Source organism: Salmo trutta, chromosome 32 (genome assembly GCF_901001165.1).
Source record: "Salmo trutta chromosome 32, fSalTru1.1, whole genome shotgun sequence".
In the NCBI taxonomy this organism is placed as follows: Eukaryota; Metazoa; Chordata; class Actinopteri; order Salmoniformes; family Salmonidae; genus Salmo; species Salmo trutta.
In genome coordinates this window covers 8,817,413-8,842,872 of record NC_042988.1, presented here as the reverse complement: position 1 = coordinate 8,842,872, position 25,460 = coordinate 8,817,413, and the positions used below count along the sequence as shown (strand labels likewise).

Below are 25,460 nucleotides of genomic sequence, written 5' to 3'. Positions count from 1 at the left end.
ATACATAGTGGAGCTGTGACCTCCCTAATCAGACCTGACCCTAAAGGACGACTATCTAAGTAATGTACAGGGAAGGGCACATCAACAGGAACAACAGGGATCCCTAATCTACGAGCAAACGAACAATCAATAAAGTTCCCAGCTGCGCATGAATCTACTAGCGCCTTATGCTGGGAATGCGGGGAAAACTCAGGAAATTCTATAGATATATACATGTGTGCAACAGGAAGCTCTGGGTGAGTTGGGTGCATACTCACCTGGGATGATCCACCAGTGCCCTGCCTGCTGCCTCGACTTCCTGGGGTACCTCTCCAGCACCGACCAGCAGTGTGTCCTCTGCGGCCACAGGTAGTGCAGGTAACAGCCCCCCCTCCGGTCCCCCTTAGAGCAGCACCTCCGAGCTCCATAGCTGTAGAATCGGAGGTGCTGGGGGACGGAATGGACGGACCCTGAACCGGACGTCCGCGGGTGGCCAACAGGTTATCCAGCCGGATGGATAAATCCACCAGCTGGTTGAGGTTAAGGGTGATGTCCCTGCAGGCCAGCTCCCGACGGACGTCCTCACGTAGGCTACATTGTTAATGGTCGATCAGGGCCCTCTCATTCCATCCCGCGCTGGCAGCCAGGGTCCTGAAGTCCACTGCGAATTCCTGTGCGCTCCTCATCCCCTGTCTGAGATGGAACAAGCGTTCCCCCGCCGCTCTCCCCTCAGGTGGATGATCGAAGACCGCCCGGAAGCGGCGTGTGAAATCCTCATAGTGGACCAACGTGGCTTATATACTTCCCCATTCCACGTTGGCCCACTCAAGCGCCTTCCCAGACAGACAGGAGATGAGGGCGAACATGCTCTCGTATCCCGAGGGAGCCGGGTGAACGGTTGCCAGGTAGAGCTCCATCTGGAGCAGGAACCCCTGGCACTCAGCAGCCGTCCCATCATAAGCCCTTGGGAGCAAGAGCCGAATCCCACTGGGTCCAGGTGACAGAGGGGTGGACAGCGGTGTGGGTTGTAATATTGGTTAGATTGAAGTTGATGGAGTTGTGGGAAAAAACCTTTTTTCCCATCGCTCCATGGTGAGCAGCACGCAGCATGCTTTGTCATTGTGGGGTATTGTATGTGCATTGATGAGTGAAAAAAACTATTACATTCATTTTAGAATAAGGCTGTAACATAACAAAATGTGGAAAAAGTGAAGTGATCTGAATACTTTCGAAATGCACTGTATGTCAAGCTCAATCATTTCCTTTGTGAAACCGCCCTGTTAGAGATGTACCTCTCATGTACAGCAGTTAACTTGTGGTTAACGTTTGCCACACTCTCACAGACCAACTGAAACTTACATTTTTAGAATCAGTTTCACTCACTATGGCCTTCTTTCTATGTTTAAAATCCACAAATCCTGCTTTCTGCTATTAATGACTCTCAACACTTTATTTTGTGAAATAGTTTCTCCACTTGATGTTGACTTATGTTATTTTCCTATGTAATAAGTCAGCAGTGTTGCGGAAACTACTCTGAAGATATAGTTTACCAAGCTACCAATTATTTCACACTGGGGGAAGAAGTTGAGCTACAGTAAAGCTACCGATGAGAGAAATGTAGTTTGTGTAAATAAAGTTACTTTGAAAAAGTTATTCGCTTGATGGAGGTCAAAACGACCTCCATCAAAAATATCATATGTAAATCTGAAATGTCATATTATACAAAATGTTAATAAAACATGACTGTAAGTATACATAACTCTAGAGTCAGATGTTAACAGTGTAAGGAGATCTATGTGACAGCCAGATAGGAGAGTGCATCGGCTTAGCCCAGTGGTTCAGGAGAGAAAAAAATGTAGTGGGTAGTTTCAGTAGTTAGCTACACCGCTACATGGCAAAAGAGTAATTAACTACTGAAAATAGGATTTGAATTTAGATAAAATACAACCAAGCTAATGCAAAATGTATGTCAGATATAGCTTGTGTTACAGTTACTGAGATTTGACTGTCTGCATGTCTCCCCTAGTTGGAGGACTTGGTGGAAAATATAAAAAATCATATATATATATACAGTACCAGTCAAAAGTTTGGACACACCTACTCATTCCAGGGTTTTTCTTTATTTTTTCTATTTTCTACATTGTAGGATAATAGTGAAGACATCAAAACTATGACATGACACATATGGAATCATGTAGTAACCAAAAAAGTGTTAAACAAATAAAAATATATTTGAGATTTGAGATTCATAAAGTAGCCACCCTTTGCCTTTATGACAGTTTTGCACACTTTTGGCATTCTCTCAATCAGCTTCACCTAGAATGCTTTTCCAACAGTCTTGAAGGAGTTCCCACATGTGCTTAGCACTTGTTCGCTTCTTTTCCTTCACTCTGCATTCTAACTCATCCCAAACCATCTCAATTGGGTTGAGGTTGGGTGATTGTGGAGGCCAGATCATCTGAAACAGCACTCCATCACTCTCCTTCTTGGTCAAATAGCATTCTTTTTTGCATATTTCTTTGGGGCGGGAATTGTATATAATCATTTAAGTTGAAAAGTACTGATTAATGTGTCAATTGTTGTTTTGTATGTCAGTTCATGAACTCGATTCCATGGTATTGGGACATAAACATATGTTCCTAACTTCTTGAATTGTATGCGCCTTAGTTGTCAAAACTCTCCATCTTAAGTCATTTAAAGTTTAAATGGTTTTTAATTGGAGGCAGACAATCTTCTTCATTCCTTTCTTTTTTGAGTAATCGCCTCTTCCATTTTTGTGGGAGAGCTGCGATGAGTTGGTTATACTTTCGGATTAGTACATCCCTATCTCACAGATCACTGCACCTGTACATAGCCCATCTATAATTTAGCCCAAACAACTACCGCTTCCCCTACTGTATTTCTTTATTTAATTATTTTGCTCCTTTGCACCCCATTATTTCTATTTCTACTTTGCACTTTCTTCCACTACAAATCTACCATTCCAGTGTTTTACTTGCTATATTGTATTTACTTTGCCACCATGGCATTTTTTGCCTTTACCTCCCTTATCTCACCTCATTTGCTCACATTGTATATAGACTTATTTTTCTACTGTATTATTGACTGTATGTTTGTTTTACTCCATGTGTAACTCTGTGTTGTTGTATGTGTCGAACTGCTTTGCTTTAACTTGGCCAGGTCGCAATTGTAAATGAGAACTTGTTCTCAACTTGCCTACCTGGTTAAATAAAGGTGAAATAAATAAAATAAAAAAATCTACATCTCTTAATTGCTTGTGTGACAATTTTACCATCCTTATTCACAATCTGATCTGATACTTTCTGGGATATGTACACCAAGCACATCAACTTCTAACTTTCAAGTCACAGTTGTGTGAGACTAGAAAGCGGTAATAAGAACTGGAAAAGGGAATGAGTCATTTGTTGTAGGTTGGTTTCGATTTTGTGACTCTCTGTAACAAGTCATTCGTTAGCCACGTTCTGTCACGAATTTCAAGATAGCAGGAAACGGGTGAGTCAGGCGCAGGAGACTAGAGGTCCGTAGAATATACGTTTAATAAAGTCCAGAGTCAATACAGCGACTAGGCAGGGTGCAAACCACAAACAAGAGGGGGAACAGCTCCAAACTCCAAAATACACGGGGCGCAGCCCGGCAACCCTAAAGCCTATCAAATATAGTCGCGTATACAAACACATAGAAAAAATCATCCAGCCCACTACCATCGATGTAACACAAAACAATCCCGCACAAATCCCAAACAAAAAATGGACAAACTAAATACTCCCCCACTAATTACAAACAAGGAACAGGCGTACTAAACAGACATAACCAACAGACACATGAAACATGTATCGGTGGCAGCTAGTAGGCCGGCGACGACGACCGCCGAGCGCCGCCCAACTGGGGAGTGGCACCACCTTCTGTGGACGTTGTGACAGTACCCCCCCCCCCGACGCGTGGCTCCCGCAGCACGCTGACGCCGGCCTCGGGGACGACCCAGAGGACGAGGAGCAGGGCGATCCGGGCGGAGGCTGTGGAATCTCTGCAACAGGGCTGGATCCAGAATGTCCCCCACCGGGACGCACCACCTCTCCTCCAGGGTAGAGTGTGCGACCACCGGATCAGACGATCGCGAACACCAAGCGGGACGTACTTCCGACCAGCGGGACACTGAGGTGGAATAGGTTCTGACTGCCTCGCCCGCTCGATGTCCGCATCCACCTCCCAAACCACTGGTGCCACCAGACAGGAGGCAGGGAGGATGGGAGTAGGATCGATGGTCCACTCCTCGGTGTCGTGGAGACCAACAAACACATGAAACATGGATCGTGGCAGCTAGTAGGCCGGCGACGACGACCGCCGAGCACCGCCCGACCGGGGAGTGGCGCCACCTTCTGTGGACTTTGTGACACGTTCATGGATACCAGAATCCACAAATTAGCATGTTAAAATTCCATTGCAGACATTCGTATATCCAATACATAAACCATAGCCTATTGAAACAAGGCTAGACAGAGAGAATATCATACTGTACTTGGATAGAGCAGAAGGCACAGAGACAACAGATACCAATATATAGAGTCTATTCTAATTCATGGAAGGAACTTGAAAGACCTTCCTTTATGACAACTTAGTTACTGTAATACACAAAGACTCACCTAATGTCATAAAGAGTAGAATTGTCACCATGTTGATCCTTGTAATGTCCTCCAATATCAGGTATGATTCTCACCAACACTTGGCAGTAAATTATTGCAATATTTATCCCAGATTTAACCTGTTGGGGCTAGGGGGCAGTATTTTCACGGCCGGATAAAAAACATACCCGATTTAATCTGGTTACTACTCTTGCCCAGAAACGAGAATATGCATATAATTAGTAGATTTGGATAGAAAACGCTCTAAAGTTTCTAAAACTATTTGAATGTTGTCTGTGAGTATAACAGAACTCATATGGCAGGCCAAAATCTGAGAAGGTTCCATACAGGAAGTGCCCTGTCTGACAATTTGTTGTCCTTCTGTTGCATCTCTATCAATAATACAGCATCTGTGCTGTAACGTGACACTTTCTAAGGCTTCCATTGGCTCTCTAAAGCCGCCAGAAAGTGGAATGGGGTGCCTGCTGTCTCTGGGCAAAGTACAGAACCTCTGTGAGTGGTCAGCCTGGGGACAGTGAGACTGAGATACGCGTTCACGAAACTTCTCAATTTGTTTTCTTTCAGCCTTTGAATGAATACAACATTGCCCGGTTGGAATATTATCGCTATTTTACGAGAAAAATAGCATAAAAATTGATTTTAAACAGTGTTTGACATGCTTCTAAGTACGGTAATGGAATATTTTGACATTTTTTGTCACGAAATGTGCTCGCGCGTTACCCTTCAGATAGTGACCTGAATGCATGAACACAACGGAGGTATTTGGATATAACTATGGATTATTTGGAAACAAAACAACATTTGTTGTTGAAGTAGAAGACCTGGGAGTGCATTCTGACGTAGAACAGCAAAGGTAATCCAATTTTTCTAATAGTAATTCTGAGTTTAGTGAGCCCCAAACTTGGTGGGTGTCAAATTAGCTAGCCTTTGATGGCCGAGCTATGTACTCAGAATATTGCAAAATGTGCTTTCCCCCGAAAAGCTATTTTAAAATCAGACATAGCGTTTGCATAAAGGAGTTCTGTATCTATAATTCTTAAAATAATTGTTATGTTTTTTGTGAACGTTAATCATGAGTAATTTAGTAAATTCACCGGAAGTTTTTGGTGGGTATGCTAGTTCTCAACATCACATGCTAATGTAAAAAGCTGGTTTTTAATATAAATATGAACTTGATTGAACAAAACATGCATGTATTGTATAACATAATGTCCTAGGAGTGTCATCTGTTGAAGATCATCAAAGGTTAGTGCTGCATTTAGCTGTGGTTTTGGTTTTTGTGACATATATGCTTGCTTTGAAAATGGCTGTGTGATTATTTTTGGCAGGGTACTCTCCTGACATAATCTAATGTTTTGCTTTCGCTGTAAAGCCAATGTGGTTAGATTAACGAGAGTCTTGTTTTTAAAATTGTGTAAAATAGTCATATGTTTGAGAAATTGAAATATAGCATTTTTGAGGTATTTGTATTTCGCGCCACGCGATTCCACTGGCTGTTGACTAGGGTGGGACGCAAACGTCCCACCTAGCCCGTAGAAGTTAACTATTTTCTATTTACAATACAAATAATAAATGACCATGTTCTGGCAATGCTACCTCCATGTACAAGAGACCAATGTGTGATCTTCTACACACTTTCCGGGAATAAGAGTTAAAATGACAGAGAAGAGCGGTACACTGTCACAAAACTTGAAATTTTAGCCTACTAATGTGTTTATTCTCTGGTTGTAACGATCGTCTGGAAGAGGGGACCAAAATGCAGCGTGGTAAGTGGTCATAATGATATTTAATGAAACACTTCAAAAACAAACAGGGAAAACAAAAGCCAACAGTTCTGCCAGGTGAACACACACAAGACAGAAAACAACTACCCACAAAACCCCAAAGGAAAACAGGCTGCCTAAGTATGATTCCTAATCAGAGACAACGATAGACAGCTGCCTCTGATTAGGAACCCTACTTGGCCCAAAACAAAGAAATACAAAAACATAGAAAAAGGAACATAGAACGCCCACCCAATGTAACACCCTGGCCTAACCAAAATAAAGAACAAAAAACCCCTCTCTTTGGCCAGGGCGTTACACTGGTCTTGTAGTATAACCCTTAAAGGGTCTCTGATTCTTGTATTTGTTATTGTAACGTGACCTGCTATATAGTCCCAGGTCCACCGAAATGCTGATCTTAAAGTCCCCCCACAATCTTACTTTCAGCCTAATAGTGCACCCACCACCAGTTAAGAAACAACATTTAAAAACACACACAGGCAGGGTTCTTTATTAAATGTTATTCTCTTCGTCCAATGATCTGGCATAATCAAAACAGGAGGTGCTTGTGGATTTGACAGCTCGAACACAGTTCCACCCCCAACAACGCCAAAACAACAGCTATGTGGATGTTGGCTAAAGTGGATCTGATTGAATAGAGCTCTAAATCGTTAGCTTGGCTTTTATAACGTATAAGGTTTAAACAGACAGGCAGACAGACAGACTGAAAGTGAACAAGAAAAAGCACAGAGTGACAGCAGACAAGATGCTGAGACAGACAGACAGACAGCATAACAGGGAGGCAAACAAAATGGCTAGTGCAGAGGCCCAGTTATAGTGGTGAGTTGTATCTCCAGTGGGGCTTTTACATATTGTATTTGTTTTAAATATGAGCTTGTTAAAAAAGAGGAGGAGGACCATGTCTAACCAGTCACTGGTACATACATGGTTGAGAAACTCTGTACTGTGCTGTCAAAGTTATGTTTCAGCACTACTGCTTGTGTCTAAGTCTAACTCAGAATGGATGCTGAATGTCAGACAGAAGGCTCAATCCTGCTGTAGATGTAGGTCTGTGATAGGGTCTGGGCAGTGGCTGACAGGGTCTGGGCACCAGTCCGGGGTGAGTTGGCGGCGCGACCAGTAGTCGGGGCTGGTGTAGATTAAATGCCAAGGCCGAATTCTTGTCCCTGGCAAACAGTATGGAAGAGCAATATAGTTGTCTCTCTGGAGTGGCTCCAGGTGGGATCCTTGTCTTTAGTCAGCCTTCTTTTCTTCATGTCTGCTGTTCTCTCTCAACCTAGTAATGCAGCTTGTGCTCCAGACAGTGTGTGTCAGCCAGGCTGGAGAAGAAAAACCTCAATAAATGAATAAATGTGAACACCAGTCAAGAGTGGTGGCTGTCGGAGGCTGTCTCGCTGCTGCGTGTCGGCCACTGCACCGATGCTATTGTGTGGGACCCGTGTGTGTGTGTGTGTGTGTGTGTGTGTGTGTGTGTGTGTGTGTGTGTGTGTGTGTGTGTGTGTGTGTGTGTGTGTGTGTGTGTGTGTGTGTGAGTGAGTGAAAGAGAGAGTACAGTGTGTACACTATGTAGTGTGTTTGACATAATGAACGATGTGACAAGAAGAAACCCGCACACCACTCTAGATAGTATCACTGTTCTTCAAACCTAGAATGCATTCGTGGGTCAACATGACCCGGCCTAATGTTTTTTTTGCTGTATTGACCCCCCCCAAAAAAAATTCAGCATCTATATTTATAATATAGAATAATATAATGTTCTAACATCCTAGTTTGGTTTTTCAATTTCTTATTTTTGAAGTAAAAATAGTTTTTGCATCACTACCCCAAGTTTTCATATGTGGGTCAAATATGACCCGTATGTATTTCCAATCGTATTCACTGCATTGCACTCATCAGACTGACCTTTCTTCTTGCTACAACAATAAAATCAAAGTAATTAATTATACATTTATTAAATATCTTGCTTTTAATGTTCATTAAGCACCATTTTCATTACTCCTTTTTGTCTCACTGAGTAAAAGGCGTTTCATAAGGAGCCCCCCCCACACACACACACACACACACACACACACACACACTAAAGGAAGGACCAGAAGCCATAACATCCTGAGGAGCTGCCCAGGGTCTGTGCCGGGGACAACAGTTGTGTCACCAAAAGTTGGCTGGGAGCTGTTCATTAGTGACAGCATCATTGAGGAGGTCCTAAAGTGTACACATTTAGAAGGACGGAGAAGAGCGACAGCAAAAGGGACAGAGTGGAGAGACAAAGAGGAACTAAATGCCTTTATTGGTTTAACCCTCCTTGCCGGAGTGGAGAACAGGTGGGATGATTCCACACGGGAGCTATTTTTGGATCCACTGCAGAATCCAATGAATAAAGCCACCATGTCGGTCGGGAGATATGAGGATAGAGGACCAGAGTGTTCAGAGAGGCAACGGACCACCTTGCAGCCTTCCAGTATGTGAGGGACCTTTTCCTAGAAAACTGTAGAGGAAGGTTCATCCCCAGCGACTGCGTCACAGTGGATGAGCAGCTTTCCTCCAGACGTGATGCTTGGCATTCCGTCCAAAGTGTTCAATCATGGTTTCATCAGACCAGAGAATCTTGTTTCTCATGGTCTGAGAGTCCTTTAGTTTCCTTTTGGCAAACTCCAAGCAGGCTGTCATGTGCTTTTTACTGAGGAGTGGCTTTCGTCTGGCCACTCTACCATAAAGGTCTGATTGTTGGAGTGCTGCAGAGATGGTTGTCCTTCTGGAAAGTTCTCCCATCTCCACAGAAGAACTGAGGCAATAGAAAGATGTGGGGAGATGAAAGAGAGCCATGCCACCACTACTCAGAGCAGCCAGGGCCAGAAGAGGAAGTGGTGCCAGCTCTGGCCAAGCGCAAAGGATAGACAAGTCAGCTGCTGGTGTTCTCAGTGCAACACACTCATCTGCAAATAGCACAGTCACATGCTTGTGGTTTGTAACAAATGCATGGACTAGACAGCATAAATAAGCATCACACACACACTTTGTTCCTTTTAGTGTTCATGTTTTCTAAATTCACAATTGTTAGTGTTGTCGTTTATATTGATGATGAACTTTGGAATTTCAGATAAATGTTTTGAAATATTATAAAACATGCTTCAGGTGGTTTTATTTTGTTCTTCACACTAAAATGTTGAATGTGAAACGTTGTTTCCGTTATGAAATGTCATAATATGTTATCATTGAAAAGGGTGTCAAACTGTTGAAGAGCGTCTAAAAACATTTCAAACAATAAAATAATTATTGAAAGTTCCAGATCATCACTCTGTCAAATGTGTGCGTACTGGTAGCGAAGTCAGGTGCAGGAGAGCAGGGATTTGTGAACAGGTGCACACTTTATTTAGGCAAAGTGCAAAACGCGCAAAAAAGTTACAAGAATTATGTTTAACAATAAACATCTTCGTGAAAATAACACGGAAAAAACAAGCCAGTCTGGCGCAACAACAATACACACGTAACACAAACAATCTTACACAAAGACATGATGGGGAACAGAGGAATAAATACATATAGATTGATTGGGGAATGAAAACCAGGTGTGCAGGGAACAAGACAAAACAAATGGATACATGAAAAATGGAGCGGCGATTGCTTGGTAGGTCGATGTCCTCATTGTGGTTTTACAGACGTGTTTAATATGTTTTATGTACACACTTTATTCTAATATGGATGAAATGCACATTATATTTGGTAGCACTTATTTGTTTTCTCTCGAGTCCAACCCCATTCGATGCGTGGAACGGATGTGGGTGGGGCTATGTCTACATAACGGTGCTAATTAAAAAAATTCACAAAAGCTCTGACGAAGGCCGCGTGGCCGATAAGTAAAGCTTTTTAAAGAACGGTGATACCCTGACTACACCGCTCGCGTTGCAAAATAAATGTAGGAATCTATGTTATTCAATTATTGCACCCACACTGCTCGCACGCGTCAACGAGCGTCTGCATTGCCATGGGCTAAAATAGAAGTCATTCCTATTTTTGATGCAGATCGCGCTGCAAATCCTGCCTCTCCCATCTCCTCATTGGTTTATAGAAGCAGGTACCCACGTGCCATCTCCTCATTGGTTATACCCACGTGGGTGAATGAAAGACGAACTTTGTTGCCGGTCGTCGTGGTAATACTATGAAAGTTTAGATGCCAATCACCATATTAGTTCAAAGATGAAAAAGCCTGGAAGGAGGAGATATTATGAGAAACGATTCGGTTGACCGTTTTATGTGTGGATTAATTGTTGGAGTAGCGGACCTTGTGCATTTCAGGTAAAATAACAACTCAATATTCATATCCCAGGACAAATTAGCTAGCTAAATTGCCATACATGTTTAATGCTTTTCGACCTGTCCCCAAATTAATGTAATTGGTTCAGAGTTTGTTTTTTATATTTTAACCTGTGAGTCGTGATCGCGTTTGGTGTGGGGGGACAAAATAAATGTATGCACGATGGCGCACGATGGTGCACGCACGCAGCCGGTTTGGGTTCCGTGTCATACAATCAAGAGCAGTGTGCGGGTTTCTTCTTTAAAAAAATAATAAATGTCTCCATTTTATACGTTTCTTCAAAATGAAAGTTGTTGGTGACGGTCGATTTTGGCCTTCTGCATCCAGAGATCTATTTCTAATTCTTGAACATATAGTTGTACAGTATTTAAATCTCAACATGTTTTCAAGACAATTTCTGTTCATCAACAACAATTTAAGTTTTAAGCTTTGTAAAAAGTAGTCAGGTTTCATGGATTTCATGTTCTTTAAAGCCAGACACACAATAATCGAAAATGTACACTGAAATCAAAATTATTGTTCGATTCTATACATACAGTACAAATGTATTTGCATTTTGCCATACTGTACACTTAGAAAAAAAGGTGCTATCTAGAATCTAAAAGAGTTCTTCGGCTGTCCCATAGGAGAACCCTTTGAAGAACCCTTTTTTGGTTCCAGGTAGAACCCTTTACACAGATGTTTCTACATGGAACCCAAAAGAGTTCTACCTGGAACCAAAAAGGGTTATCCTATGGAGACAGCCAAAAAAACCTTTTGGGACCTTTTTTCTAAGAGTGTAGATCTCAAGTTTAGCACATCACAACCAGTCATTGCTACGGACTATTCTTTGACAGCACAACTCCTTGAGAGCACACTGAATGTTATAGAAGAGAAATAGTCTAAAGTATTAATATATTTACTTAAGAAAATGTAATAATAGATTATGTTCAATGCGTTCAGCCAATTCATCAAGACAATCACTATTTTTAAACTGAAGTAAATAATGTCATAATTTAAAAATATATATATATATAACAAAGTCAAGTCAGAAAACTCATACAATTACCTGGCAATAATACAACTAGAACTCATCCACCCAAACTATTTACATTGAAATTCTAATTCATATTCAAAGAAAGCCTTTACTCATATCTACTAAGTGAATATTTTGATGAAAAAGTTGTTTTTTTAAGCCCTTATAATTCAACTCACAAAGCTAACCTTTCATGCCTCTCCTGGCATCAATATCTCTGCATCAACATTCGTATTACAAGGCCTTCACTCATAGTTTGCGTATATGTTGTCATCTTCTTCATTGTCATTTTCCCCACCAGCTTTATATGAAGTGAGCTGCTCCAGGTCTAAAGACTCACTGTCTTCATCGTAGACATCTTCAGCAAAAGCCCTATCTGTGAAGATATCCTGATTTTCATAGTCGGCTTCATCTTCCTCACTTGCCTCTGGCCCTTCACCTTGGTTTCCAAACTTGTTCATGGCTCCTGGAGCATTCCTGAGAATGAATACAAACATTTGAGTTACATGCCTGGGGTCAGATTCATGAAACATTACTCAGACTAGGGTCTATTTTTCTCCACTTCCTGTCTGACTGACGTGCCCAAAGTAAATTGCCTGTCACTCAGGCCCAGAAGCCATGATATGCATACAATTGGTACCATTGGATAGACAACACTTTGAAGTTTGTAGAAATGGTAAAATAATGTATGAGACTATAACACAATTGATATGGTAGGAGAAAATCCAAAGAAAAACCAAAAATACACTTTTTTTTGAGAGCCCATGCTCTTACAATGGAAAGCTGTGGTTCTTATGCAATTCCAACTCCCAGATTGCAATTCCTATGGCTTACACTAGATGTCAACAGTCTTTGTTCAAGGTTTCAGGCTTGTTTCTTCCCAAACGAGGAAGAATTTTGAGTTTTGGTACTGGGAGTCATAGTTGGAAATCAGTCTGTGCACACGCAACGAAGAGGACACGCACCTGGTAATTTTACTTTCCTATTGAACATACTTCTTTCTGTATGAAATATTAGTTTAATTACATTTTAGGGTACCTGAGGATTGAATTGGAACGTATTATGACTTGTTTTAACAACGTTTAGCGGTAGCTTTTTGGATTCCTTTCTCTGCAAGTTGAACGAGTGGATTACTCAAATCGAGGGCGCCAACTAAACTGACTTTTTGGGATATAAAGAAGGACTTTATCTAACAAAACGACACTACATGTTATAGCTGGGACCCTTTGGATTGCAAATCAGAGGAATATTTTCAAAAGTAAGTGAATATTTAATCGCTATTTGTGATTTTACGAAGCCTGTGCTGGTTGAAAAATATTTTGATGGGGGCGCCGTCTTCAAATAATCGCATGACATGCTTTCGCTGTTTCGCCTATTGTAAATCAGACAATGCAATTAGATTAACACGAATTTAAGCTTTTAACTGATATAGGACACTTGTATGTACCTAGATGTTTAATATCCATAATAATTGTAATGATAATTAACTTCCAATTTCACCGGAAGTTGGCGACAGGTGTCCCAATAGCCCTAATTATTAAGAAGCTGCCTAGAAAAAAATAAGAAGTTCATAAGATAGTTCGTAAATGCAATTCCTCAAAATGTTCTTAGGAATTCGTAGTTTTCTTAGGAACTTTGTAAATATCTTCTTATGTGGCATTGACATTACTGACATGCTTGAAACCAATAAATATGCCTATGTGACAGGGATGATAGGATTTGGCGCACTGTAATAAAGTGTTGATATTTCAATTTTATTACATTTCTTTTTTTGCTTTATGTCTCGATAAAAAATATGTATAGTTGTCTCGTGAACCCTTTACACACAATCAAAAAACCATTATTTTTCACACATAATACCCATCAGACTAACGTTAGCTACTGTACATCAAACCCAAAAATGGATAACCAAGGAAAGCGCAATAAAACCTTCAGTAAACAAGAGCTTGACGTGATGGGGGAGGAAATAGCAGCCAGCAAAAGATTGCTGTTGGGGAGACTTGATAACTACGGGTTCACTGCGGAGATCAAAAAGAGAGGATTGGCCGTGTCTGTCTCTACCATCGGGGGTATGGCAAGGGACAGTGACGCCGTAAAAAATAAGTTTTCTGGCATCAAGTAATCTGCTAAGAAGAAGGGAGCTGAGAGACCATTCATGTGGACCAGCTGGAGGAGAAGGTGTTGTCCATTATATAGATGGTGGTAGAGGCACTGCGCGACCGGTAAGTTAGTTAGCTACGTTAGCTAGCTAACGTGTAAAGACATTATATCCAACATAGCTAACGATGTAATGTTACATAAGTTAGCCAAGTTCTTCTTTGAAAATTGACGAGATAGCGCTAGCTATTTAACACTTCTAGAATATTGTAATATATTGTTAATTACTAGCTAGCTAGATAATATGTGTTTAATTTGTATTCTTGCTTTATTTAAATATCCGGTAGCCAACTGTTTCTGTGGCGCAAGAAAACATTAATGGTTACAAAAGTACCCATTCGTCTCAAGACAAGAAGAAATTCTAAAGCATTATTTTCAAGAATCCCATTTCTTCTTAACTTTTTTCTTAGGAAGAAACTTAGGAAAAACCTTAAGAACATTTCCAAGAACTATATTGAGGAATAGCAACTTTGCTTAACTTTCATCTTAAGTCTATATTTTAGGAAAAAATGCCAGTTAAGAAGAAATTTCTTCTTAAGAAGGTTTTGTGAATCCGGCCGCTGGACTTCAAGTCAGGATCTTGGCACAGGTTATCCTTTCATTACTGGAGACATTTTTTTTATCATTATTTTTGGTGGTACCCTTTTCACATACATTCCTGCATGGCATCCTTTTTTCAAGTCTTCGTCTTTGCTCTTGTTGACAAAGGTTTCTACGTTGACATAGTCCTCTTCATCATTTTCCTCACTCGCTGCAACCACAGTTTCCATATGTGTTAATGTTATTGGCAGCTGAGGGATTGATCAGTTTAATTCAAATAAATAATGTCAGTGAATATAAGCAGGACTAGATATCATAAACAGTACAAAACCATAACAAAATTAGGGTTGAACAATTCTAGTAATCAAAATGTCCAGGTTTTCAAGATATCCTGGTTGGAGGATTCCAAATTTCCTGATGAATCCTTCCTGATTTTCAGGAATCTTCCAACTGGGTGTTCTTGAAAACCTGGGTATTTTGTAACCCTAACCTGAATCTTGATAAGAGGAGCTAGATCTTACTTTCTCTCAGGTTTATCATAATAGACTGCTCTCTGCTGCTTATCTTCCTCCAGACTAGACAAGGAATGAGCAGCAGCAGGAGGAGCAGTAGCCCACCTATTGCACCAGAGGCAATAATGGGGACTATGGATGCTATGGAGAGAAACACCATATTCAACATCTTTCAGAAGACCACATTTCAGAATTTGTTTCTACTCACAATCCTTAAATACGGCCTTCATGGTAATGCACTTGAAAACATGAAACTAAAATGTATTTTACCTCGAATGCTTACTGTCAGCAACTCTGTCTTGATAGAATGGAATGACAGGTTGGAGACATTAACTTCATAAACACAGCTGTAGTTCCCCTGGTCTGTATACTCCGCAACAGGAAAGTGAAAGTAGGCAGAGTGGTTGACTGCTGGCTTAGGTTCAGTCCTGTTGGACCCAGAGAACTCCAGATAGAAGAGGCCTCCAAGATACTGTGGCTGAATGGAGCAGGTGATGGAGAAGCTGTGGCCCCTGGTCACCTCTGGCCCCTGAAGTCCCCAGAACATCCCTCCATTTGGAGCACTGAGAGAGATGTTGGGCTGTAACAAGACGGCTAGGAAAAGACAAGAGCAGGTTGTTAACGTGCGCACTGTGACTGCAGAATTTCACGTTCTGTCCTGTTCACTTCACATAACTGAACATACATACATTAAAATCACAAGCAGCAGTATTCTAAATGAATGGTGTCGGAAGTGTCGACCCCAGGCTTTGTTTAACATCTTTTTATCTCTCTTTACTGTTTCTGCACTCATGTCACAACATGATAAAACCACTCCCTACCTGAGAGGCAGAAAACACCAGCATCTTCACCATGACTACAGTCTTCAACTCCAAAACCTCCGTGTGAGCACTCTGAGAGGTAGCTTTCACTTCCATTGCAGTTCACATCATCCAGCCAGGTTGGTTCACTACCCTGACCAAAATGAGCATGAAGAGGGGCACCTACAGCACTCCCACAACCCAGCTGTCCACACACCACCTCAGCATCTTTAATATCCCAGGAATCGTCACAAACTGTTCCCCACTGGCCACTGTGATAGATCTCCACTCTCCCAGAGCAGTGATCAGAACCATTGACCAGCCTTACCTGGGAAGTGACTGTCAGGTAAAAAGACATGGAAAGTCATTCATCAAAATTCACAGTTTTGCTTAATTGCCCATCTTTTTTTATAAATGTATTTGACAACTCAGCGAATGTATCTGATTTGTGCATCATACTACGACTTCTTTTTATAAAGAATATGCTATAGACTTTTTTGTTCATTCAATGGGAAAAATGTAATTGCCACAACTATCTCAAGGAGATTCACTTACCAGCAGGTAACACATTTAGTGGATAAACTAATAGAGAAAAACAAATGCAGGTAATTAGTGGTAGGCAGTCTCAAAATATATGTATGCAGTAAATGTACAGCTGAAACCACTTGATACTGTCAGCAAAATCAAACTGAAGACGAGCCCACATGCAGTCTTCTGTGGTTCATCGCATGAACTGTCACAAGCATTAATCCACATGCTCAAGAAGCATGCTGTGTGAAAGATTTTTATTTAGTATTTTTTTATTTCACCTTGATTTAACCAGTAGGCCAGTTGAGAACAAGTTGTCATTTACAACTGCGACCTGGCCAAGATAAAGCAAAGCAGTGCGACAAAAACAACAACACAGAGTTACACGTAAACAAACATACAGTCAATAACACAAAATAAAAGAACAATAGAAAAATCGATGTACAGTGTGTGCAAATGTAGAAGAGTAGGGAGGTAGGCAATAAATAGGTCCTAGAAGTGAAAATAATACAATTTAGCATTAATACTCGAGTGATAGATGTGCAGATGAAGATGTGCAAGTAGAGATACTGGGGTGCAAAAGAACAAGAGGGTAAGTAATAATATGGGGATGAGGTAGTTGGGTGTGCTATTTACAGATTGGCTGTGTCCAGGTACAGTGATCGGTAAGCTGCTCAGACAGCTGATGCTTAAAGTTAGAGAGGGAGATATAAGACTCCAGCTTCAGAGATTTCTGTAGTAGATTGCAACTCCGCCCCCTTTGGCAGTTCTATATTGTTGGAAAATGTTATAGTTAGGGATGGAAATTTAGGGATTTTTGGTGGCCTTCCTAAGCCAGGATTCAGGTTGTTCTGACCTCAGACAGAGGTGTGACTTCCTGTTAGGGAATAGGTTAGGTAGTTTAGACTGCACACTACATTCCCCCAGGTGCTGATCCTGGTTGATAAGCAGATCACATTAAGGTAATTCTCAGCTTGCAAGCTGTGAGATGGCTGGTTTTGTTTGGTGGCCATGAGCAATGTTCCCTTGTAAGACGTGGGTACTTAGCTCCCCCAGGACTGCTGCGCAGAAGAAATATCAACCTGAGCAGAGACACATGAGATGGAACTTCACAAAACTTTACTAGAGTTCCCACCCCGTTAGTTAACACTATCAACGTTTCTCTTCACTGTGGGAATTGTGATCGAATCAACATAATATTAGCCTCTTTCAATGCTACATACCGAAACAAAACAAACTATGCAAGACTCCATTGACAGGCACGAGTGGTCATGAGTAGATGCTATTGTGTTGAGATCAAAGTGAAGAACCTCATGTAGCCACATGTGCACATTTGTTCATAGGTCTATTCTTTGCTAATTAGTGAGTTATTAGCTCAGTAATAGATCATTTCTGGTCAGCAGTGGGGGAGTGATTCTAGCTATCTTTGAAAAGCGACTCAGATAAAAAGATTTTTAATGTCTTAAAGGGGCAGTGTTGTATTTTGAGACAGGCTTGAATAAGCTACGTAGTCAATAGGCACAGGGTAGCATACATTTTTGTCTCATTTGCTGTCATTATAATAATGGTATGGGAATAACAATGCATCTTATTTTGTATCGAACATCAAACAAGACAATACAACAACATTTTCACTCACATCCTTGTCTGAAGGATAAGTGGCTAAACAGCTTGTTAAGCCCTGCATGTTTTTAAACGCCTCATGGAATGTAGGCCTACATTGAACACTACACATTGGCTGCTGCTGTAGGCTGTATCATAGAACAGCTATTTCAATAGTTATTTCCATGTTAAAGCAAAATCCTACGGCTCTCCAGGAACAGGGTTGCCTGCCTCTGACTTACACTTGAAGTCGGAAGTTTACATTCACTTAGGTTGGAGTGATTTAAACTTGTTTTTCAAACACTCCACACATTTCTTGTTAACAAACTATAGTTTTGGCAAGATGGTTAGGACATCTACTTTGTGCATGACACAAGTAATTTTTCCGACAATTGTTTACGGACAGAATATTTCACTTATAATTCACTGTATTACAATTCCAGTGGGTCAGACGTTTACATACACTAAGTTGGCTGTGCCTTTAAACAGTTTGGAAAATTCCAGAAAATGATGTCAAGGCTTTAGAAGCTTCTGATAGGCTAATTGACATAATTTGAGTCAATTGGAGGTGTACCTGTGGATGTATTTCAAGGCCTACCTTCAAACTCAGTGCCTCTTTGCTTGACATCATGGGAAAATTAAAAGAAATCAGCCAAGACCTCAGAAAAAAAATTGTAGACCTTCACAAGTCTGGTTCATCCTTGGGAGCAATTTCCAAACGCCTGAAGGTACCACGTTCATCTGTACAAACAATAGTATGCAAGTATAAACACCATGGGACCACGCATTCGTCATACCGCTCAGGAAGGAGGCTATGTTCTGTTTCCTAGAGATGAACGTACTTTGGTGCGAAAAGTGCAAATCAATCCAAGAACAACAGCAAAGGACCTTGTGAAGATGCTGGAGGAAACAGGTACAAAACTATCTATATCCGCAGTAAAACGAGTCCTATATAGACAAAACCTGAAAGGCTGCTCAGCAAGGAAGAAGCCACTGCTCCAAAACTGCCATAAAAAACTGCACATGAGGACAAAGATTGTAAATTTTGGAGAAATGTCCTCTGGTCTGGTGAAACAAAAATAGAACTGTTTGGCCATAATGACTATCATTATGTTTGGAGGAAAAAGGGGGAGGCTTGCAACCCGAAGAACACCATCCCAACCGTGAAGTACAGGGGTGGCAGCATCATGTTGTGTTGGTGCTTTGCTGCAGGAGGGACTGGTGCACTTCACAAAATAGATGGCATCATGTGGAAGGACAATTATGTGGATATTATGAAGCAACACCTCAAGACACCAGTCAGGAAATTAAAGCATAGCCCCAAATGGCTCTTCCAAATGGGCAATGACCCCAAGCATACTTCCAAAGATGTGGTAAAATGGCTTAAGGACAACAATGTCAAGGTATTGGACTGGCCATCACAAAGCCCTGACCTCAATCCTGTATAAAATTTGTGGGCAGAACTGAAAAAGCGTGTGGGAGAAAGGAGGCCTACAAACCTGACTCAGTTACACCAGCTCTGTCAGGAGGAATGGGCCAAATTTCACCCAACTTATTGTCGGAAGCTTGTGGAAGGCTACCCAAAACGTTTGACCCAAGTTAAACAATTTAAAGGCAATGCTACCAAATACTAATTGAGTGTATGTAAACTTCTGACCCACTGGGAATGTGATGAAAGAAATAAAAGTTGAAATAAATCATTCTCTCTACTATTATTCTGACATTTCACATTCTTAAAATAAAGTGGTTATCCTAACTGACCTAAGACAGGGAATTTTTACTAGGATTAAATGTCAGGAATTGTGAAAGACTGAGTTTAAATGTATTTGGCTAAGGTGTATGTAAACGTCCGACTTCAACTGTAGGAGCATTAACTGATTTCTCACATAAATGCACACATTCATTCAGGTTACAGACCCAAGTCCCTTAGACAAAGCTAGTGCAACAACATCCTTTGGCTAGTTAACACCTCCCTACTTCTCTGTTCAACTTCAGACTCAAGAAACATGTTCAGTATGTGAGATGAAATGTCTGTTTTAAAAATATCTCACAAACCCAATGTTTCTCTTTTAAGTTAACCCTGTCAACCAACCAGAGAACGTGTTTTTTAAAAAAACTGCTTCTAAAAAGGGGAAGCATGATGGATAGTGAGAATGTCTATTAAGCATAATCTAAATTCAATTGAACCTAAAGCATGTACTATGCTATGATGATGAACTATTAACTGCTTATAAGTGGCTCATATATCCATTTAGTTTGTTTGTTAGATTTTGAACCCTAGAATAAAGTGAGGACCACTATGTGACCTTGGTTGGATTTCATCTTACACCTCTCTCACATTTAGGTTGTTGTTTTTTTGCCTTAAACTATTACTGTATTTCTAACCAGCCACCACCACAACTTCAGAAGTGACCTACTTTCATGTTATATTCTTTCACCATCTTCTGTGTGACAATTTTCTTTCTATCAAATGAAATTAAGTAAGAAATAACACAGAAAAAAAGGCTATGTTAACGCACTTCAGTATGTGTGATGACTCCCGCCCTTCCCCTGAACTTAATACCTCCTATTCATCATACAGATACTCTGTAATGTTGGACCTAATTTATGTCCTGTCTGTCACCTGGAGCTGCATGACAAATGGTCCAAGAACAAAAGGAAAGCACAAAGGACAATGCCCAAGGACAGGTAAGCCCTTCCCTCTCTGTGAGGCCAAGATGTATCGCTCTGTTACAGTATTCAGAGGACTGACGATTGAATATGATAGAATAATACTATAGTATCCATGTCTGCTATCTATCTGAAACTTGTTCACTGAGGGTAACTCTGATGCTATCTATATGGATGAATGATCTCTTTGGTAACTTGTATCTCTGTTTGTATAATCCATATTGGGCTTTGCAATCATTTACAAAAAGACTTAGAAATCCATTTCAAATTACAAAAAATAAAATGACAGTAAGGACCTTTAAAAATAACTTGCAGTGTTTTGTGTTGGCGGTTGTCCTATCTGTCTGTGGTTCTAGACTTTAGGGAGGTTCTTCGAATAGATCTCGGTGTGAACTTTTTTATTGTCTTCTCAGTAATTCTGTCTGTGCTGTGACACCCTGTGAAGATTGGTCCTGGGAGTGTTTAGGTTACTGTAAACTTGGTATCATTTGATTGGTCAATGGTGGTTGGATTTGGGTTGAGAAGGTTACACCTAAACATGTTATAAATGTAATTAAATGCCTTTGTTCTCTCTCTTATCCTGTATCCAGTCCATGGAGGAAGGTTGTATGATCAATTCTCATTCCCAAGGCTTCTAGGCATCTCTGTTTGTATATACAACCAATATTACATTAATTGCATGTATCAATTATCTGGCAGATGTCAATCTTTCCTTATTGGTCAATGATATGATTGAGAAAATCCCCCCCTTTACTAAACATTGATAGGTCATTTGACTATTTGCTGGCAATTTATGATAGTCTGGACAGATTACTCTATTCATTCTTCCCCATTACTGACAGAGATACAAATCTTTACTTGAGATTCAAGCAAATCTCCAATTGACATTGATTTAGATTGACATGAACATTTGAAACACATTTCTCAACTGAATGTAGGATTTATCCCTGAGTACTTTTATCCAATAAGCAGCTGTTAAAAACATTAATTTCAAGCAAAGCAGTGTTCTCCCTTTGCTGACAGATATTAAATTAAATTGAACGTTTTGGAAGTTAAACTCACCCATTGTCAGATAGAGGAGACTTTTCAATATTTTGATCTTCATTTTAGAAATTAAGAAAGGTATTTTCTCTTGTAGAACTGAACAAGCTTTCTTGTAAAATGTGTGATGGCCAGTCTCTGTCGGAAACTGTCTGGTGAATTTGCTGGGCCCAGCTCCTGTTACTTCCTAATTTGTGCTGTTGTATCTTGGGTAAACAGTTTTGTTGCCAGAAAAGCCCATGTACCCTGTTTGATTGATAGACAAACCAGGGAGAATCAAAAGTGAGAGCTTGATGGTCTTGACCTAAGGAAGTAGATTAGGAAGGCAAAGGCCCAAAATAGCGAGTCGAGAGTCACACCTTTTACTTCCCAGTGCTCATATTATTTTTATGGTTGGACCTCGTCTCACTTGGTGGAACACCTTCTACTCCACTTCAAAGAAGAAGTGGAGACATAAAAGTTCATCTCCAAAACATGCAATGAGGATCCAGTTCAGTTTAATGCAAATCACCCAACAGTTAAACACATAATGCTAGTTCCTCAACAACACTGGAACTGATCAAAGACACAAAGTGACACCCCACCCTCGACCCAATGGATCAAATATGCTGAACATTTTGATTGGTTACAAAAAGCTAAATCAAATAAAGCAATATAATGTCTAATTTAAGTGTCAACTATAGTTCTAATACTATTGCATCTGAATTATTATTTAACGTTATTTACATGTCACAAAGGACCAAATCAATGTGTTGATGCAAATTAGTTACTTACATTTTTTTTACCTAGGCAAGTCAGTTAAGAACAAATTCTTCTTTTCAATGACGGCCTAGGAACAGTGGGTTAACTGCCTTGTTCAGGAGCAGAACAACAGATTTTTACCTTGTCAGCTCAGGGATTCGATCTTGCAAAGTTTCGGTTACTAGTCCAACGCTCTAACCACCTGCCGCCACTTTAGTGACAGGTTGCATACTGTTACTACTGTTGCACACTGTTACTTTTCCTAATAGTTTTGATAAATGTTTTCATTCATGTCATGTGGTAGAGTATTGTCATAGACAGAGACATTAAAGTAATCTTCATCATCGTCTGCACTATTCATTTTCTCATGAGACCCACCACAAACACCCTTTCCCTCCCTTACACCCTCCTCCTCCTTGACATAGACATCCTCCGATTTCCCATAGATGTGCCCTTTTTCCTTCCCATTCTTCTTTTCACCCTTCACTCTCTCCGGACCTCTCTCATAGCAGACGTTTTCAACGTTCACATAGTCCTCCTCCTTTCCCCTTCGTTGTCCTCCCCTCTGTTGTGTCTGGTGTCAATACCTGTTGCATAACAGTGTGCTCATGAATGTTCGCAACAGCAAAGTCTGGGGAATAAAAAAAACAACTTCCAAACAAAATGATGCATCAACAAAAGTCTTTAGGCCGATTTTGAGATGCTGCTTAACTTAACCTGTCAGGCTCAAGGCGTAAATCAAGTTCAGATTCAGCCTTTGAGTTTACAGTATAGTGATATATCACTTACGTTTCAAGCAGAAGCAGAAACAGGAGTGCTAACCCACCAGTCCTTCCAGAGGCGATGATGGGGACCATGGATGCTGAGGAAAAGGTCAGTATTTCAAGGCTGAGACCTACAGATCAATACTTGTAGATAGCAAATTCATATAATATAAAAGCAAAAAAAAATGTGATATGAAGGATGATAAGTAATGTTACAATACTAAGATTAGTATTGAGGTTCCCAAAACATCCCTCCATTTGGAGGACTGAGAGAGATGTTGGGCTGTAGCAGAACCACTGGGAAGGAAGTAAACAGCAATTTGAAAGTCATGTGATTCCATATTCACACCTTGTAACTGAGAACTGTGTGTTGATGGACAAGGTAATCAGTCTCTTGTCTCTATCAAGGCTCTGAATCTTAAACATATAGATTAGGCAAACATATAGATTAGGCAACACTTGTTTCCCAACTACCACCTCACCTTTAGTAATGTTGATGTAAGGGGAGCTGTTGGCTTTGCAGTTGGAGTGGGTTCTGTAGGGGCACCGGTAACTGCCCTGGTGTGTAGCATCCATCTTAATAACCTCTTTGGGGTAGGTGGACATCCAGTGAATTTGTTCTTAACTAACTTGCCTAATTAGGTTAACAGTGACAGGAACACCAATAAAAAATGGACTGGAGGTAGAGGCATTATTAGAAGCATGTCAGTTACCCAGTAAATTAGCAGTGGTGAAATGTGAAGCTCATACTAGTCACACAGATAAAATCGCCATAGGTAATCGTAGAGCAGACGAAATGGCTAAGGCGGCTGCCTTGGTGAGAGAAAGTGTTAGAGAACCACATGTAAATATTGTGAATAGGAAGGCTGGGATTGTGAGTCTATGTGAGGAATACCTATGTGAGAATGCTGTTCATCGACTACAGCTCAGCATTTAACACCATAGTGTACCCTCCAAACTCGTCATCAAGCTCGAGACCCTGGGTCTCGACCCCGCCCTGTGCAACTGGGTCCTGGACTTCCTGACGGGCCGCCCCCAGGTGGTGAGGGTAGGTAACAACATCTCCACCCCGCTGATCGTCAACACTGGGGCCCCACAAGGGTGCGTACTCAGCCCTCTCCTGTACTCCCTGTTCACCCACGACTCCGTGGCCATGCACGCCTCCAACTCAATCATCAAGTTTGCAGATGACACTACAGTGGTAGGCTTGATTACCAACAACGACGAGACGGCCTACAGGGAGGAGGTGAGGGCCCTCGGAGTGTGGTGTCAGGAAAATAACCTCACACTCAATGTCAACAAAGCAAAGGAGATGATCGTGGACTTCAGGAAACAGCGGAGGGAGCACCCCCCTATCCACATCGACAGGACAGTAGTGGTGAGGGTAGAAAGTTTTAAGTTCCTCGGCATACACATCACGGACAAACTGAAATAGTCCAACCACACAGCAGTGCCTCTTCAACCTCAGGAGGCTGAAGAAATTTGGCTTGTCACCAAAAACACTCAAACTTTTACAGATGCACAATTGTGAGCATCCTGTCGGTCTGTGTCACCGCCTGGTACGGCAACTGCTCTGCCCATAACCGTAAGGTTCTCCAGAGGGTAGTGAGGTCTGCACAACGCATCACCGGGTGCAAACTACCTGCCCTCCAGGACACCTACACCACCCGATGTCACAGGAAGGCCAAAAAGATCATTAAGGACAACAACCACCCGAGCCACTGCCTGTTCACCCCGCTATCATCCAGAAGGCGAGGTCAGTACAGGTGCATCAAAGCGGGGACCGAGAGACTGAAAACAGCTTCTATCGCAAGGCCATCAGACTGTTAAACAGCCATCACTAACATTGAGTGGCTCCTGCCAACATACTGACTCACTACTGCCACTTTAATAATGGAAAAATTGATGTAATAAATGTATCACTAGCCACTTTAAACAATGCCACTTCATATAATGTTTACATACCCTACATTACTCATCTCATATGTATATACTGTACTCTGCCATCTACTGCATCTTGCCATCTTGATGTAATGTATCACTAGCCACTTTAAACAATGCCACTTTTATATGTTTACATACCCTACATTACTCATCTCATATGTATATACTGTACTCTATACCATCTACTGCATCTTGCCTATGCCGTTCTATACCATCACTCATTCATATATTTTTTTAGGTACATATTCTTATTCATTCCTTTACACTTGTGTGTATAAGGTAATTGTTGTGAAATTGTTAGGTTAGATTACTCGTTGGATATTACTGCATTGTCGGAACTAGAAGCACAAGCATTTCACTACACTCACATTAACATCTGCTAGCCATGCGTATGTGACAAATAAAATTTG

At 41.0% G+C, this 25,460-nt stretch overlaps 1 protein-coding gene and 1 long non-coding RNA gene across 2 annotated transcripts in view; both read right to left on the bottom strand.

The window, feature by feature from the left end:
* Positions 1 to 11,446: 11,446 nt before the first annotated feature.
* The window catches only part of LOC115170986 (deleted in malignant brain tumors 1 protein-like), a 30,784-nt gene continuing 16,770 nt past the window's right edge, over positions 11,447 to 25,460 (bottom strand). Inside the window, exons 7-10 of the mRNA XM_029727414.1 lie at positions 15,231 to 15,554; positions 14,970 to 15,101; positions 14,563 to 14,659; positions 11,447 to 12,228 (exon numbers count right to left, since the gene is read on the bottom strand). Coding sequence (XP_029583274.1) covers positions 11,997 to 12,228; positions 14,563 to 14,659; positions 14,970 to 15,101; positions 15,231 to 15,554 — 785 coding nt within the window. The 3' untranslated portion in view covers positions 11,447 to 11,996. The remainder of the gene's footprint in view (positions 12,229 to 14,562; positions 14,660 to 14,969; positions 15,102 to 15,230; positions 15,555 to 25,460) is intronic.
* Positions 22,612 to 24,014, bottom strand: LOC115170987 (uncharacterized). Its single transcript, XR_003871120.1, has 2 exons — positions 23,132 to 24,014; positions 22,612 to 22,929 (listed from the first exon to the last, which is right to left on the bottom strand). It is a non-coding gene; the product is annotated as an uncharacterized LOC115170987 (long non-coding RNA).